A 16,945-nucleotide genomic window follows, 5' to 3' on the forward strand; every position below is an offset into this window, starting at 1 on the left:
AACAGCAGAATTAAGAAACACTATCAGCAGCTTCCTAGCTTCTAACTAAAGAGATCCTTTTGCCATTGTTAGTGTTTATTTATCTATCATGGAAGCCTGCAATTAAGCTACTTGAAAGTCTAGAGATCTATTCCCAGAATCACTGATTAAAGTATTTCTACTATTAAATACTTGTAGCCTAAAAGACATGAGTTTTAGTTTTTACAATGATGAATTAAGAAGACTCATTAAATTTGCAAGATGAAGAGCTGCCTTCCTCTCCCTTCAATTACTAGAAGTCTAGCTGTTTATTTCAGTGTATCTAAGATAATGTCATTAAATTGACCCACACTATCCCACCAACACCCCATCTCACCAGTTTAACTACAACAACCACATCCAAGACTAGGCCCACTGTCTTAGAAATAATGAAAATAAACCTAATAATGGATGCACAGCCCCCTGCAACTACTAAAACATCTTCGTAACACTTGCTGAAATGCAAAAGAAACTTGAAATTCTGCATGACAACACCATAAACATGTAACCACTGTTGTCTAACCCTCTTATCCCTCATATCTTCTTATTTTAAACAATCTCTTCACTAGACAGCTCTTCCGTCTTACCTCAATTCCTTTGGGGCCTTGTGGCCCTGGAGGCCCTCGGTCACCCAGAAGTCCCTAAACATACAAACACAGTGAAAGCCTGTATCAACAATCAGGATGGTGTAGTTTCTTTCCTGACATAAACATGGACAGACATGCAAAAATGAGGAAGCAGACCTCATTTCTTACCATTGTCTTAGGATTTCCTTTAGGAAGTCAGGAGAAGATGCAGCAGAATTTAAATATCTGCTGGAAATTTGAGTATCTTGTGAACTTCTACTACATACATTTTTCTTAATCTTTTTAGTGGAGCAAAAGGATAATTCCTCTTTTTGGAAGACATAAAGCACACAATCATATAAAGCAGAACCAGTGCAGCTCTCACAGATCTTTGATTTTGGTAGTTTTGAGCATAACATGTGATTAAATAATTGCAATGGACATGAACTACAGAGTGAATTTAAACTACTAACTTTTTCAAAACTACTTGTGATTTTCAGCCCTTATTTTTCTGTCAGGATTATAATCAGTTTCCCAGAGATACAGCACCTTACCCTCTGGCAATTCTGAGTTTTTATGAGTGCTCACACCAACATTTGCAAAACTTTGTTAAAATGACTTTGTAGCTAGCAGTGTGTCAAAAACCTTGTTCATCCCAATTGCAATGGTAGTAATTGGGAAAAGCACTTGACTTGGCGTTGGACAAAAAAAGAATAATCTGTGTAAACATATTATTAGTGTTCTGGGAAAGCTAAGCTGAACAATATCAGATAAAGCAACAAGAACAAAGAAACTGCCCTTTAGGAGAGATATGATTAGCCTGTGAAGAAAGCAACAGTGGGAAAGTTCCAAGTGTAAGCTTTATGAATTGCTCACTAATGAAGCTGAAGTCTAGACAGAAGATGTTGGCATTGGTCCAGAAGAGTTTACTCAACACACAAAGTAAAATGGAACAGAAAATGGAGCAGGCCACCTCAAGGTAGAGTTTCCTGAAAGAGTCCATCAGTCTGGGAAAGACTATAATGGACTGTTTCATATTGTTGTAGGTTATGTCCTCAGTCCAGAGCTGTTTCAACTCAAACCATGACACACATACCCCTACAAAAAGTGACAGGAGCGCTTTTAGTAGCATTATGCGAGTAATATTCTTGGGTAGTTAGTCACCAGAATTTCTCATTGACAGAACTGTTGTTTTATTCTAATAGCAAAGCAAATTAGGAGCTAAGGCTTTCAATGCAATGTAATCACACAGTGGAAACGTTAGAAACACTGCTACAGTACACAACCCTCCACTGCATTTAAACAGATCTGCCAAAAATCATAGGCTGTAAAACGAGTATTAAAACTAAATGAAATTTCCATCTCCCTCTTGATGTTTCAGGCAACAAAGAGAAAATTAAGATGGGCATTAGACATATGGCGAAGTGTCTGGAAAAAAAAATAGGTAGTCAGAAAAACGGAGGTAGCCTGTATTTCACATATAGAACTTTACATTGACCATTCCCCTTCCAGAAATGGCAAACTCTTAATAGTCACTTTTATTAAATGTGTTATCTAAACAAATTCAAAGGAGCAGAGGAAGGAAGTTCTTAACTACTTCCATAGTACAACACACATTGCTGGAAAAACTATAGTCATAGTCATCATATTCTGACCATCATTTCTTCTCACTTCTCTCAGTTACAGAGCATAAATAGTTGCAAGAGTAACATAGGAAACAAACTAAATTATTTCAGAACATCTTAAAAACATTTTTATTTCCTTTTTTTTTTAAAACATGTTTGTTATTTTATTCTTAGTAAGTGGTGGACCAAGATCAAACACCTTCCAAAATATTCTTTCCAAGCTCAAAAATACGCTATAGATCAAATTACATAACGAATAATTTAAAAATTATTTTAGAGGAGTCAGATTTGCTGATTACTGCATTAATTTAGGTAAAATTGGCAATCCAGAACTTCTACTAGTATCTAGAGATGGCTAATAACACTCAGAGAGCTTATACATTTCACCAAGAGGCTGATTTTTTCCCCATGCCAGCTGCTAACAAAAGATAATAAACCTTTCCCTGCTTTCTTGGCTTTTAAAATGGGTAGTGCTTCTGAGGAAGTATAAACAAAAACATGAGGAAAAGAGGAGCACAGTGAAAACAGTTTTCTAAAAATAAAAGCTGAAGGAATTTTTTTAAAACTGCAGTCAATGCAAGACAGCTGGGAATCCCAAAAGGCAAATATTTCCAGTGTTATGCAGTCCTGCTCCCTTGGTATTAGGAGCAGTGTAAGAATTTTTCCAGTTTGGTAATCCTCCTTCTCAAATGTAAGCCATCAGTTCTCCCTGATTAGAGAAGGCTAAGCTGGAGACGTCTGAATTTATGTAATTTCTGTATCAAAGGAATCTGGAGTCTTAAATTTTGTAGGCTACCTTTTAGAACTTTTTCCTGGAATCTCTGAAAAGGCAAAAGATCACTAATGTGTGTATTAAACATCGACCTAATTCTAACAACAATACCTAATTTAACACTTTTGATACAATGTGGAATAATATGGTCTCAGTGAAGAAACTGGGCAGCAGCTACATCATTCATGTATCAGCTTGAAGAATTAAATCTGACCTGACATTCAAGCACTGTGTTTCTTTTCTATTTCCCCCAGACCCTAGACACAGTCTTACATCAAAAGGGTTTAAGTGCCCTGGTAATTCAGAAAGACAGAAGCAACTGCCACTGCAATGGTCAGATAAAACTCATTTGTATAAGGCTGCTAATTTTATACATACAAAGTTAGCAAAGCAATAAATCAGAACTAAAGAAAAAGTCCATATTTGTCTCTGGAAATGTATTTAGACTTCTCCCCCATTTGCTACATGAGATACTGTGTTCTTAGCTTTCCAAGTAAATTCATGCCTGAGCTATTTTGAGACAAGGTTCTTGACGCAGTTGGAAGATAATGAGATTCAGAGAAGATTGGCCATGGCTTTGGCAACTGGATTATTTGAGATGTTCAAGAGTGATTAGCTTTGGCATGGAGAGATTGTTACAGTCTTCCAGGTACAAATGAGACTATATCTTTAGACTATTTACTGCTCCCTATCCAATGTTTTCTTAAGTACTCTGACACATAATTTCTGTCTGTTTACTCATGGACAGCTTGGATGTTTTGTCCTTGGGCCAATGATATCGTTGCTCTTGCACAGTTCTTTTGCCTTGACATTTCTGCCCTCTAGTTTCCTTATGAAGCTCCAAAAGACCTTTCATTTTGGAGCCTCTCAGAATGCAGTCATTCAAATGTTCTTTTGTCTGTGTAGTCCCACTTGATTGAGTCCTTCTGGAATGCAAATGCCCAGAACTGTGTGTACTACTTAAATAAATCTTCTTGTGCTTTGTGCAGTGGCATTAATGAAACACCTTGTCTCATGTGTTCTAGAATTTCACTTGATTTCTAACCACGTTATTGTGCTTTTATTTCAGAGAGATCTGGCAGTGTCCTTCCTTTTTGTCAGGTGTGAAGCTCTACGTTTACAGCAGGACTTGCTGTTGTAGTCTGAAGTAACAGAATTGGGATAAATTAGCACAAAGTGCAGTTTTAAGATCATCTGAAGATGCTCCACTCTGTTTCATATCCAAATTAAATAGCCAAGTATGAAGGAATTAACAGGTGAAAATACAACAGAAAAATAGTCCCAAGATTGGTGAGTGAGGAACATAAATCAGTACTTGCCTTTTGACAACAAGTAGTCCATCTTTAGCTATTCTTCAATCATCTTTCTCTGGGTTAATTTCTGATCCACCTGCACTTTTTGTACCAGTCCCTACCTTTGTCTCTTTAGACAAGAGCTTCCCAAATGTGCTTTAAGCCAAAGCTTCACTGAAACTCTATACATATGAACTGTTGCCTAAGCTTGGTCTAAAGTGAACAAATGCTAAATTAACCTGTCACAGTCATTTTTGGGGTAGATAATTTAGCCATTATTACGATGTATATTATTTTATGCATTATTTCATCTGGATTCTGAATTCTACCCATTTTCCCATGTCTTTAGCAATTACTTTTTTTCAAATTTCTTAATAAATCTGTATTATGCAGGCAAGGCTATAGAGATCTGCTTGGATTTGGTAAGCATTTTACTTTAATATAGGTGAAATATAAGCTACTTTATAGATTCATAGTTTGTTCTCCAAACTTCCTTGTACTTAACTTGCCATTACATGCTTCCATTTGATGATTACTGTTATAACTTCATGGACAGCATTAAACATCAGATTAAATTCCTCATAGTAACACCTGAAGCAAAGTACCTGCATTTTGACAGTCAGGCTATATTCTCGTAATACCAGTGACCACCCCTCAGAGCTTTTCCTCAAATATTCATACTGTTTATTGTTATTATGAAAAAAGTTTTCATATACCCTTACCTTTGGACCTTCAGGGCCATTTAATCCAGGTACACCAATATCTCCTGGAAAACCCTAAAGAAATCACACAGACTAATTATTTACAGAGTAGGAGTCTTTCCAATGTACTTATTTTGATTCTGTTCATTCATTTAACAAATCTGAATCACAGAAAGAAGAAATAAATTTGTTCTAGCATCCCTAAAATGTCAAAACACATTAAGTTTCCTTGAAAGTACTTGGATAAGTGACAAGTTTTACGCAGCTTTCATCAAATTCAGTTTAGCAGATGTCAGAATGTGTTTCACTTCTCTTAGTGTTAGAATTTTTATCCACTAAGCAATGTTTGAAATTAAACCATTGGTTTGGTCTTGATGCACATAGACACATATTAAAAAAAAAAAAAAAAATCAATCCACAAAGCAGCCAGCACCAGGTCCTGTACTCAGGAACAAAAAGCTCAGAGAGCAGCTGAAGCCCTTTAATCTGCAGCCACACTTTATGGATGAGATCACTGCAAGATTAAGGAAAGGGTAGAAAACCTTTCAAATATATTTGCTTCACTAAGTGGATAATAGTTAACTATACTCTAGTCTTCCAGCTTCAAATACAGGTAATAACCATTTCTAATGATTATTCATAATTAGCTGACATTACCTCTCTGGTAAGTTTTATTTGTGATTAAAGAAAAATCATATTGAAGCAAGGAGTTTAAACTAAAACTTTATTTCACCCTCAACTGCCACATAATGAAGTTTTATAAGTATTTAAGGCATCACTGTTCCTCCTTGTAGGGCTTTCTTCTATTTGGTTTCTATTCTGTGTTCTTAACAGGGTGCAGAGTGACATTTAGATGGGATGTAAATATTTTTTGGGGGGAGTTTATATAATACATTAAAAAATGAATGTACAAATCAAAATATGAAACAGAATTATGATTTCTTTTAAAAAAGCAAAAGAATTAAACAATGTCAGTTTTAGCATGTGAACATTGAGTACTAAAGCAAACTACCAAAGAGTAAAACTTACTCAAGCAAAATACTGAAGAGTAAAAAAGAACTGATCAGAGTTTTCAGAACAAGTGGAATGATGCTAACACACAGGATTTTACGGAACAGCTCGGTGTTAATTTCTTTTTGCCATAAAGCAGGAGTTAGTAGCAAATCTATGCAACACTTGAACGTGCCTCTAGGTGGCACATATTATATTATTCAAGGCACCCAGAGTGATCCCTACCTACTCACTTGTATCAGCCTAGATTTCCATATAGTTCATAAAAGGACTTTTTAAATTTACTGACATAGATCAATGAGTTCCGTCAATTCTTTGGAAGCTGCTAACTCATCCTTTCTTAATTTTAAATTTGCCTATTTGCTGACATTAAATAATTACCAAGGGGTGGGTTGTTTGCTACTTCTCTAAATCTTTAACTTTTCAGTGTGTGAACCAAGTGCTAACTGCTGATGCAGAGAATTTCCCTCAAGGTAATAAACATTCCAGAAAACAATCTGTCAAGAAAAATATCTATTTAGAAAGATTTTTATACGTTTATAAGGGAATACGTCTACTTTATTTATTTGATTAAATACTTCCTGAAGAAATTCAGTGATAACTACAGGATATAAGCATTGACAAGCACTATCACAGAGCAGTCACAACATCTGGAAACCTTTCATGTCAGGCAGAGACTTAGGATGTGAGGGCTACAAGCTTGACAACATCATCACAGCAATGTATTTAAAAGTTTTAAATCTTCAATATTTTTGTCCTTGCTGTAAAGCTGAATTTAGTCTTTTTTTTCTTGAGCACTACCACAGAGAAAATTCGGACAGTATAGCAGCATTAGAACACTATTTCCAAGATATTCAGATTAATAACCCATGAAATAGCTCAAATAATCCAGGATACCCACTGGAAATTATTCCAGAAAATGAATGAACCAGAAAGTTCTTAAAACACCTCAGCAATACTGCTTGCCATTCAGATACTGAGTAAAGTGGTATACATTTCTTCCTGTATTTGAGTTTGCCAAGAGTTATCCAGCAGCCAGCTCCCTATGAAGATACTCCAGATTAAAAATTTATTCTCCTTCCATAAGTGAAAGACCAGATCAATGTACTGTTTTCAGCTACAATGTAATTTTCAGCAGAGACTATGCAGAACAAAACAGCACTCAATATTATGACTTCTACTAAGGAAACACGAAGCGTAGATGCTTATCTTCCCATCAGCCAGAAGCCTGGCAGCTGATAAATTACAAATTATTTTCAAAATCTTGCTGCAGTTGTGGCTTTCTGCCAGCAAAGCACTTTAGAGTTCACTCTCTTAAATCAAACTACAGAAAGTGTCAGTGAAACCTGAAGTACCAGCCATCTCAACACAAATGGGCTTTAACATTGCTGTGAAAGTGTTGTTTTTTTGGACTGAATGCATTAAAATACTAAAGCGCCATATTTGTATCTATATAATCTTTAATTAACACAAAAATGCAGAAATGATCAGACCCTTACTATGTCAGGACATGTCTTTTTGTACTGAAGTCAGTGCTTCAGAGATGAGGAACCTGCCAAAAGTTGTTGCTTTTTTGTTTGTCTTCCTGCATGGTTGCTAACATGGATGTGGAATATCAGAAATGTTTGGAAATTATACTACAGTTCCACCAGGGATTCTCTTACATTCACAGAAATCTAATCACTACAAGGAATTTCCCTGTGACGTTTACCATCATAGTTATAAGTCACTGGCTGTCATGTCCTCTAGCTCCTCAGCAGCCCTCAATAGGATTGGGACACAACTGCAGGTGGAAGGGCACCACAGAGCAAAATCCTCTCCAGGGACTATGATAGTTCCTTCATTTGCCAAGTCTCCCTGCTCCAATTTTATTTAGTTCAATCACATGCTGCATTTCATTCTTACGAGACTTTAGAATGAATTTTCAAAAGCAAAAGTGAGTGGAAGCAGCTACTGATCTTCAACAAGGTACCTTATTAGAGCTTTATTATTAATTATTGCCAAATTACAAAAGGAAGATTTCTGCACAAAACTAAGGTAAGGGCTTCAGTGCAGACCCATTCCAAGTTACGTTACAGCTACACTTGCTTCCAGCAGTCAACACAGAAGGTGCACTGCAGAAGAGGTGGTTAGATGGGCAGTCATGGCCTAGGGAAACCTTAGCCACCTGATCAATGACTCACAAGAGTCAAAAATGAAGGCAGTCATTCAACACCAACAGCTACTTTTGTAGAACTATACAACACGTTTATAAATGCTAAGCAAAGAGTCGTACGTTCTAAAATTTCGTTCTCACTTGTGATGAAAACAAGCATCAAGTATGGCAATCTTATGAGGGACAGAAATACCAGATTATGTATTTATTTTAAAATATTCAGGCTCACTTGTATATTACAAATGACTAAGATCCAAAGAGTGGATCTTCTTTCAGGCACGCTTCTAATATGACAGTGTGGTTAGGTGAAGACTGAATACAGAAAAAAGTCATCAGAAAAACTCTTTAAGCCTTAGAAAAGAGACTAGTAACTAATAATCAGTGAAATGATCCTTGTGCAAGAGGAACTTGGTTGTCTTGCAGGATGATTATTTCACTCTACTATGCTCCTAACAACTGTGTGCCCATGCAGCTGAGATTACATCTAGGCTAAGGCCAGAGTCAAAAAAGGTAGAAATTTCAAATCTGCAAGATTACTGTTTCTTCTAAGATCAATAACTAAAGCTAAGACTCAAAGCAGTGCAGGTGTTTAAAATCAAATTAAAAATATTTAAATATTAGTTTGCCTTATTTACTCTAGCCAAATTCAGAATGTTAGGAGTTAAATAATGCCCTGGTAAAGCATCAAGTTTTATTTATCTGCATGCTTCTCCTTCTCTAGTGAAATCTCACCACATCTCTCCTTGAAAAAGGTAAATCTCTAAGACCACAAATTCTATGCAAAGTACCTATGAAGGTCTGTTTGAACAGACTAGGACCTAACAGGCACAGACTGAACTATCTTAATCGCTCTGACGAAAATCTAAAACACAGGAGGGTCACACGAACAAGCACTTTTCAATATTATTAACCAGAAAAAGGAAATTTATTATTTCTTAAAAATTAATATACATTTCTTGATAAAAAGACCAGAAAGATGTAGTTATATCAAATTTATGAAAGGTCTAGTTAAAGATTCTGTGCAAAAGCATGAAGAAAGTATAATCAATTCCACAAAACAGTTCTTCAAATGTATGCCAGGACATGCAATTAATTCCACTGTAAACCTGTCTTTATTTATATATTACCTTCAAGTCGCTTGCATGCAAGTGATTTGAGACAGCAGGCTGTGCTATCCCTGTGCTCATGGCATCGCTGGCTTGTGCCAGGACATCATGTGACACGATAAAATATGCATTAAAAATAAACTTTTAAAAATGAATAACTCAAAGCAGCTGGTGATTCACTTACAAAATAAAAGCTTTTAAAACTGTTTACTGTTATTTGAATGTATCCTTTTCCTTTGTAATGCTATTGCCTTAAGCATGAAACATACCAGCTGAGTCCCTTATGAGCACCTTCCTGAAAGAATAAGCTAACGACTTCAGATCAAAATACTGCACAGATGAAAAAGTTCTACTGAAGATAATGACTAATGCTCCCTCTGCTGCAGATGAAATCTATTTAGAATACTCAGAACACATCTGAAGGAAACTCTCACCCTCATTCTTGGGGGATAATTAAAAGTGATTCATGGAGAATAATTTAACTATAAAATATACTGACTATCTGTGGAAGCCTGTTAAAACTTTGTCTTGTTTCATTTAAAATAACAAGTGCTACATACTTCGTTGTACACAGTAAACACAGGCATTGTAGGATGAAACTGTCAGATTGTCACTTTCCAGTTGCCATACCAATAAAATAAAGCTCTCTAGAAAGTTGAAATTTTGGCTGTTTGTTTTTAGGTGTATGGCAAAGCAGAAAAATGTGTACACTGGTGAAGAACACGCTCCCTAAAGATATCCAGTGCTTTGTGAGCAGCACTAATTCAGGCACACGACAGACCCTGGCTCTGTGGCAACATACTCGGAAGAAAATTTGGCTTGAAACTGTAGGAATTTTGCACTGGAAAGAAATGCACTTGGCAGCCAACCCTTGTATGGTCCCCCAGAGAGAGCATGAGACTTCTGTCCCTCCCTCTGCTTGCTCCTGTCCATCAGCACTGCAGCTCTCAAATGAAACCTAGCTATAAGTGCATGGCTTATGTCAACTCTGGGCTGCACAGCTACAGAGAAAAGATTTAGGAAGCACCTTACTTCTGACCTGAACATAAAAAGCCAAAAACCTGGGAGGATGACTGAAGCCTGCCAAGCAGCTTCCACTGTTGTGTGCAGAGATAACTATACACTTTCAGCTGCTAAAATACTTTTTTTCCTGAAATTGATTTATAGCAGTTCACACATGAAGAAAATTAGGGAAATGACTGCTTACTCTTCATGCTGGAAGCTAAATATATACTCAAATGTGTAGAGACTGACTGTTTCTGTGTAGTCTTCCATAGTACTATATACAGTTCTTAAGCAACTCCCCAGCTAGATTCAGCTGCTTGACAATGTGTCTTGTGTTTATTCTTTGCATTCATTGCAAAAAAAGTTACTTTGTAAAAGATAAATATACAGCCAGGCTTGGAAAATCCCATTTGTAAACATGCTGCAGAATTCATAACCTGAAGTGTGTCTGAGAAATCACATAATCCTCATTCAAGGTGTAATCCATAACACCTAGATTCAGAAGACAGTCAATCCTGAACACATAACCAAGGAAGGAAATATTTGGTATTCAAAAATCCTCTGTGTTAATGTTAATGTTAGAAAATTATGAGCTAGTCTTTTGTACCTTATGAAGGAGAATGAATTAATAAGACTGAAGTAAGTCAAGTAAGACAACAATCTTCTGCGAAGCAAACCTGTTTACTTTCCATTTTTGGTAATGTAGAACTAAATGACATTCAATTTGCCTCTATCAAGCAATTTTTTACCTCAGGTCCTGGAGGACCCAATGGTCCAACGGATCCAGGATCTCCAATTTTCCCCTTAAAAAGATAAAGTTAAAAACAAAAAAAAAGGTTAGCTTTTAAAATATTTATTTATTTATTTATTTTAAAAACAGCGTGTTGTGACTAATTATCAAAAAGAAAGTCAAAGTGTTGAGATTACTTTTCCATTAAATAGGAAATTTTATGACTGCCTCTCTTTGGATTCAATTAAGAAATTTTTTATACCTCTTTGAAGCCACAACAAAAAATGCAAATTAGCTCTAGATAAATAAAATTGGAAGTTTTGGAATGGTCCATATAATCATATAAAAAAACCTCTTGTGAGGGGAATTACAGTTGTTTTCACAATGAAAACTAGTTATTATTTAAAAGTCCAGGAAATAATTGTTATGGATATTGGTTTAGGTACTATATTGAAAAAAAAAAAATATCGGTGTGTAAACTTACTTGGGGTCCTGGCTTTCCTCTGACCCCTGGAGGTCCTGGTAAACCAACAGCACCCTGAAAAAATACAGCTGTTAAATACACATGAAAATTTACTATTGTGTTATATTGAAAGCAATAAATTGCTACAGTTTGCCACCTGAAGCAGGATTCAAAATAATTCTGAGAGATGTCTTCTAACATTCAACTTTCATCAAAAGACTTTTCACAGGATGCTTCTCACAGAGACTTCTGATCCACTAGCCAAATAAGAAGATACTTATTTATTTCAGTTTCATGAGATGAAGGAGCATGCCAGACCATGTGCTGCTGCTAACCACAGCTGGTCCAGATGAGGAGCAGAATAACCTCAGGGTTCAAGGGAACATCTTCTTTTATAACAGGTTTCAGATCATACCATAGTTCTTTTTTTGTTTGATGCTTCTCTGAACACACAGCAGCCAGGATTCTGCCCACGTTCTTTGCCTCCGTTCACTGCTTTCCATGACTAAGTGCTAATTAGTACAGTGTATCTTAAAAACATGTTAACTCACTTGTATCCAGTGACTTTCACTACTGCATTCTACTTTTATGAAAGTGGCTTGTTGCAATTTAAGAGACTCAGGGCCCTGATGAAGTTGCTGAAACTGGACAATTTTGTAAAACAATGCAATTGTAAATTACCTTGTCACCTGGGTACCCCTGTTCTCCTGGCTCTCCTGCAAGGCCATGTTCACCCTAAACAACACATTGTTTTAGACACACATATGTTTATGGCTTAAAATTGGGTAGTTATTGAGGTAATTATCAGAATTAGAGAATGAGAAAGATGAATCCAACATTGAGTATTTAAAATTTACACAAATTTTTGACTGATAGTACAAGATGTTCCACTGAAGCATACCCTCTAGGAAGCTCTATTAGATACATTACCAGATATTATGCCCAGTAGGCAGTAGTATTAGTAAGTCTAGAAAGTAAATTTCTCTGAAGTACCAGATAATGAGACTGAAGCAATTTAAAAAAATTAAGTCAGAAGAGAAATCAAAAGAAAAAAGGGAAGATGTTGTCAAGCACATTATTTTGCTCAAGATTTAGCATAGAGTCTGAAAAAAATATTTATCTTTAAGATAATGGAAATATTTAAATCACCTTATCACCTTTCATTCCAGGCTGTCCCATACTCCCTGGGAGACCCTATTAAAATGAAGAAAACAAAAAGTCGATGTTTCCCATTTCCATTTGGAAAGCAGCATAGGCAGTGGACTGTGAGATTCATTGGCACCATACCATGGGCCCTGGAATTCCTGATGGTCCTATTGGTCCTGCTGGCCCAATGACTCCCTACAAAACAGGAGGAAATGTGACTGCATTAAGCATTGATGAAATGGAGTTGCTTAAAGAGTGGTAACTGAATGTGGCATTTTCTGCACTATAGGGATAATCCAAAGTGTTTTTCAGGCTTTTTTGTTTTTTGTTAAAGGAAAAAGGTATCAATATTACAAGCCCTCCACCTTCATACTTCCCAACTACACCAAAATAAACCCCACCAAAAACAAAAACCAAAACCAACCTCCTAAATCAACCAAACAACAGAAACTCCCAAAACAACCAAACAAAATCCCAAACCACAAAACAAAGAAAAAAACCCCACAACCCCAAAACAACAACAAACCTCAAACACCAGCACAAAACAAAAGGCAGTCTTATACTTCTGTGTCTATGGAAGAATTTAGCAACAAATATGAATAGAGAAATCTTTTGCCACTTGCTGCGAGTGACATGGGAAAGATGAGATGAACACCTACTGATTTCCAGTTCAGCACACATTCATTATTCTCTGCAGACTCTTTCAGCAATGCTAGCAAAAACATTCTTCTGAAGCCATCATCAGACTCATGGCTCAATGAAGAAAAAGGAAGACTGATGGTCTCAATGGTGCTTGATAAAGCTCCCAGGAAAACTGCCACTCTATATAGCTTTAGCTTTCCATGTCTGCTTAAATGATATATTCTGTCATGTTGGATGATGCCAAGATAAACTGTTTACATTGCTGTCATTTACTTGGGCTATCTATTCTAGCTCAGCAAGGCATTTGTGTATTAATGATGCTGTATGTTGAAATGCATGCTTATGGTACCAATAGCACTGATTGAAAGATCAGAGGGATACCGAGCTGAGGAATTTAGCTTATGAAAGCAATGGGAAGAAGTTTGAAAACAGCTTTACAAAAATTCAGGTTGATGAAACTCCTGTCACAGTTTCCAGAGATATTGCATGACATAATAAACAGCAAAGAACTGGAACAATACAAAAATAAAACTGAAAAATGATCTTACTGATAAGGGTTGAATTAGTAAATCTGTCAGTTTTTTAAATTGTCCCACATCTACTCTAGCCTTGCTATATGTTAGCACATGCTTATCAGTTTGGTTGAACTTCACTGATAGGGAGAAAACAAATATTGTTTCAGCTATATAAAGTGCCACTTTCTCACCATTTCTATATGACAAATGAAACTAAAGCCAAATTGTTTTTACCTATCAAAAAAAAAAAAAAAAGATACCAGAAAAAGAAAACTAATGCTTCCTAGTAGTAGCTGAGTTTTTTTTTTTTTAAGGAAAAAAGAGGGATAAAAGAAGCTACCTCTGATAAACGCAGCTGCAAATTTTGTGAAAGTCATCAATTTACTAAAACTCACGGCCTTGCAAATTTTCAGAGACTGAGAGACAAAACTGTTAACTTATCAACGGATTTGCATGTGAAAAGAAATGATGGAAGGAATAATTATTGGACTAGGCTTTCTGATGCTGCTCACTTTGTCATTGTTCTCAAGACCAACCATTATAACATGAGCTGGAAGCCACATAGGTTCCTTGACCAAGCTTGTGTGTCTTCACTATAACAATGCCATAACAATCCCAATCGGGCAGCAAGGGATGACTTACAGGAATATTTTTTTAGTTAACATACAATAAAAAAGATAATATTACTGGAACTTAATTGTCATACTTCAAAGGAAATGTTAGATGACCATCAGTGAAAACTAACAAATTTAGCAAGAAAGTTTCAGATCTCCAGATCTCAAAAAAGACAAATCAAAATACAAAAGCCAAACAAAAACCTACTGGCAACAATCACAGCTTTCTTAAGTGCAAACATGCTGTTTTCTCCCACATGGTGAACTATGAACATGGATGGGTAGCCAGCCTTGACTGAGCCAACATCAAGACTCACACACAGTATCCTCTATCAATAAACACATCAATTATTTAAAATAAGGGAGTAAGACTATACAGTATGAAAGTATCAGCCTTTCCTATGTCCTGTAGGACTCAGTCATGTCACAGAGCTTCTCTGGCACAACTCTATTTATATAACTACAGCTTGCAACTCCATAATGAGCACTGCAATCTTATTCTAAAAACATTTAAAAGATTTTTGTACGTGATACTCTATACAATATAGAGCAATTTTGCTTAGATATGAATTCTACTTAATTTGGTAGCCAAATACAGGAATGAATGCGAGCTGTGGATACTAAAATGTTTGAGTGAACTTGGTTATTTCAGTTAGAAAATCCAGACCTACAAGAAAAAAGCACACAAACCCAAACCAAGTACAAAAGTACTCCATACTAGCAATATGACAGCAGTTTTGTGAATTGATTTTAATGAAAATTGTGTCTAACTAAACCAAAATATATTTAAATCCCTGGATTCTGAGATTCCTTTTTATTATTCCACAAACATACATGACAAAAATTCTAATGGAGCCATATCAAAGTAAGTAATAAAAGCGTACTCACTCTTAGTCCCGGAAAACCAGGAGGACCAACACCACCAACAATCCCCTTCAAAGAAAACGAATTTTAGATTAACCGAATTGTACCATTTACAAAAATTCCCTATGAGTCAGTTTGGATTTTTATATAGAGTTCCTGAAGAATGTCATCTTATCACCGTATAGGGCAATAGGCTTATGAAAATCCCTGTGGTGAAATTAGATCTCAAGATATTTGCATCACGAAATCAGTCCTGCAGTGCCAAGGAATATGAGATTGTTACCTGTTCATAGAAAGAAAAGAAATTTTTCTGGGTGGAAAAACCATCATGAGAATTTATTAATATTCTTTTGAATTGTAAATAGAACACTGGCTCAGTTCATAGAAAAACCTTTTGCAAAATAAAGGCTATACACTCTATGAAAAATTACTTTTTTGATATAGACTACAGTATTTATATTTCACATAGAAGTAAAAAGTTTAACAGTATTCTATTACTGCTTCTGCTGCCCTCATGTTTGACTCAGCAGAGAGGCTTAAATCCTGGCCACCAAAGAAAATACTTGCCAAATCTTTTTGCTCTGCATGAAGGGGTATTGCAGTCCTACAGATCAGCGTGTTTCATGCAGGCTGTCCCAACACCTGGGATTTGCCACTCAACAGATATGGTACACAGGGTTCACTGCAGCCCATTGGCACCCACAGTAATAGGGAATTTTTGTGCAAGAAAATCTGAGTCCATTCTGAAGCTGTCCAACAGGGCATGGCTGCTGGGCATGGCACAGAGGACACCTTTATGCTCTCCTCCCTTCTCTGGTGCCTAAGCACCTTCTCCAACTTGCTCCAAACTAACCACAGGGGAAGTGAATGCTTTAGCAACATCCTCCACTGTAGACTGATATCCTCAGAGAATTGAGGTGTGGTAGAAATGAAGGATGGCATTACTCTATTAAGTAGAAGAAATTAGTCATGAACACAAATATTATTAGTGTCAAGTCAGCATATGGGAAGATCTGTTTTTCCCTCCAGTTCCTGCCACCACAGGCCTTCCAAGACAGCTCCTGCTCTTCTCTGCCAGCTCAGAAACAGGCTCTGTAAAAATATCTCATTAGCCTTGCAGCCCCCTGCAGCTGCAGCTCTGGCCCCTTGCCTGAACAAGCCCTGCAGGGTGAATTTTGAGAGAGTAAAGGAGAGGGGTTGCTGCCTGTCTGAAAAGGCAGTAAGATCAGCAGCTGTCTTGGCAGATCAGAAGGAACTTGTTTGCAAATGTTTGCATTAGAAGAGGCTTCTTTGTAAAGTGCAAGTCTGTAATTTCAGATCCAGGGTTTCTGAGGTTGATTGTGTTAAAAGTACTGTTGTTCTACAGATCTTGTGGAAAGACAGTATCTGCTTTATCAGGAATGAAGGTTTGGGAGTACCCAGGAGGGGAAGGAAGAACTCCTTTTTGTATCATCTGCAAAGCAGCTGGTGACACAACCCCTTAGAGGAATTTTAGGATGAGAAGCACCATACTGACATCATCTGACATTACCCTCACAAAGACAACTTTGCCTCAGGGACCAGAAATGTGAAATAACTTTCTTCCTATGTTCCAAATTGCTGACACCAAACGTTGACAACCCACCAACAAAATGCACATAAGCTCTTCTAAAATAAGTTTCTAAGATGGGCATCAGGAGAGAGCAGGCCTTCAAAAAGGAGACCATCTCTGCACTGCCAC

The 16,945-nt window shown here is 36.6% G+C and overlaps 1 protein-coding gene across 1 annotated transcript in view; it reads right to left on the reverse strand.

Annotated features, from left to right (window-relative positions):
- The window catches only part of COL24A1 (collagen type XXIV alpha 1 chain), a 129,125-nt gene that overhangs the window by 65,324 nt on the left and 46,856 nt on the right, over window positions 1-16,945 (reverse strand). Inside the window, exons 14-21 of the mRNA XM_054384352.1 lie at window positions 15,250-15,294; window positions 12,732-12,785; window positions 12,594-12,638; window positions 12,126-12,179; window positions 11,466-11,519; window positions 11,001-11,054; window positions 4,996-5,049; window positions 606-659 (exon numbers count right to left, since the gene is read on the reverse strand). Coding sequence (XP_054240327.1) covers window positions 606-659; window positions 4,996-5,049; window positions 11,001-11,054; window positions 11,466-11,519; window positions 12,126-12,179; window positions 12,594-12,638; window positions 12,732-12,785; window positions 15,250-15,294 — 414 coding nt within the window. The remainder of the gene's footprint in view (window positions 1-605; window positions 660-4,995; window positions 5,050-11,000; window positions 11,055-11,465; window positions 11,520-12,125; window positions 12,180-12,593; window positions 12,639-12,731; window positions 12,786-15,249; window positions 15,295-16,945) is intronic.

The sequence above is a fragment of the Indicator indicator genome, chromosome 10 (genome assembly GCF_027791375.1).
Source record: "Indicator indicator isolate 239-I01 chromosome 10, UM_Iind_1.1, whole genome shotgun sequence".
NCBI lineage: Eukaryota > Metazoa > Chordata > Aves > Piciformes > Indicatoridae > Indicator > Indicator indicator.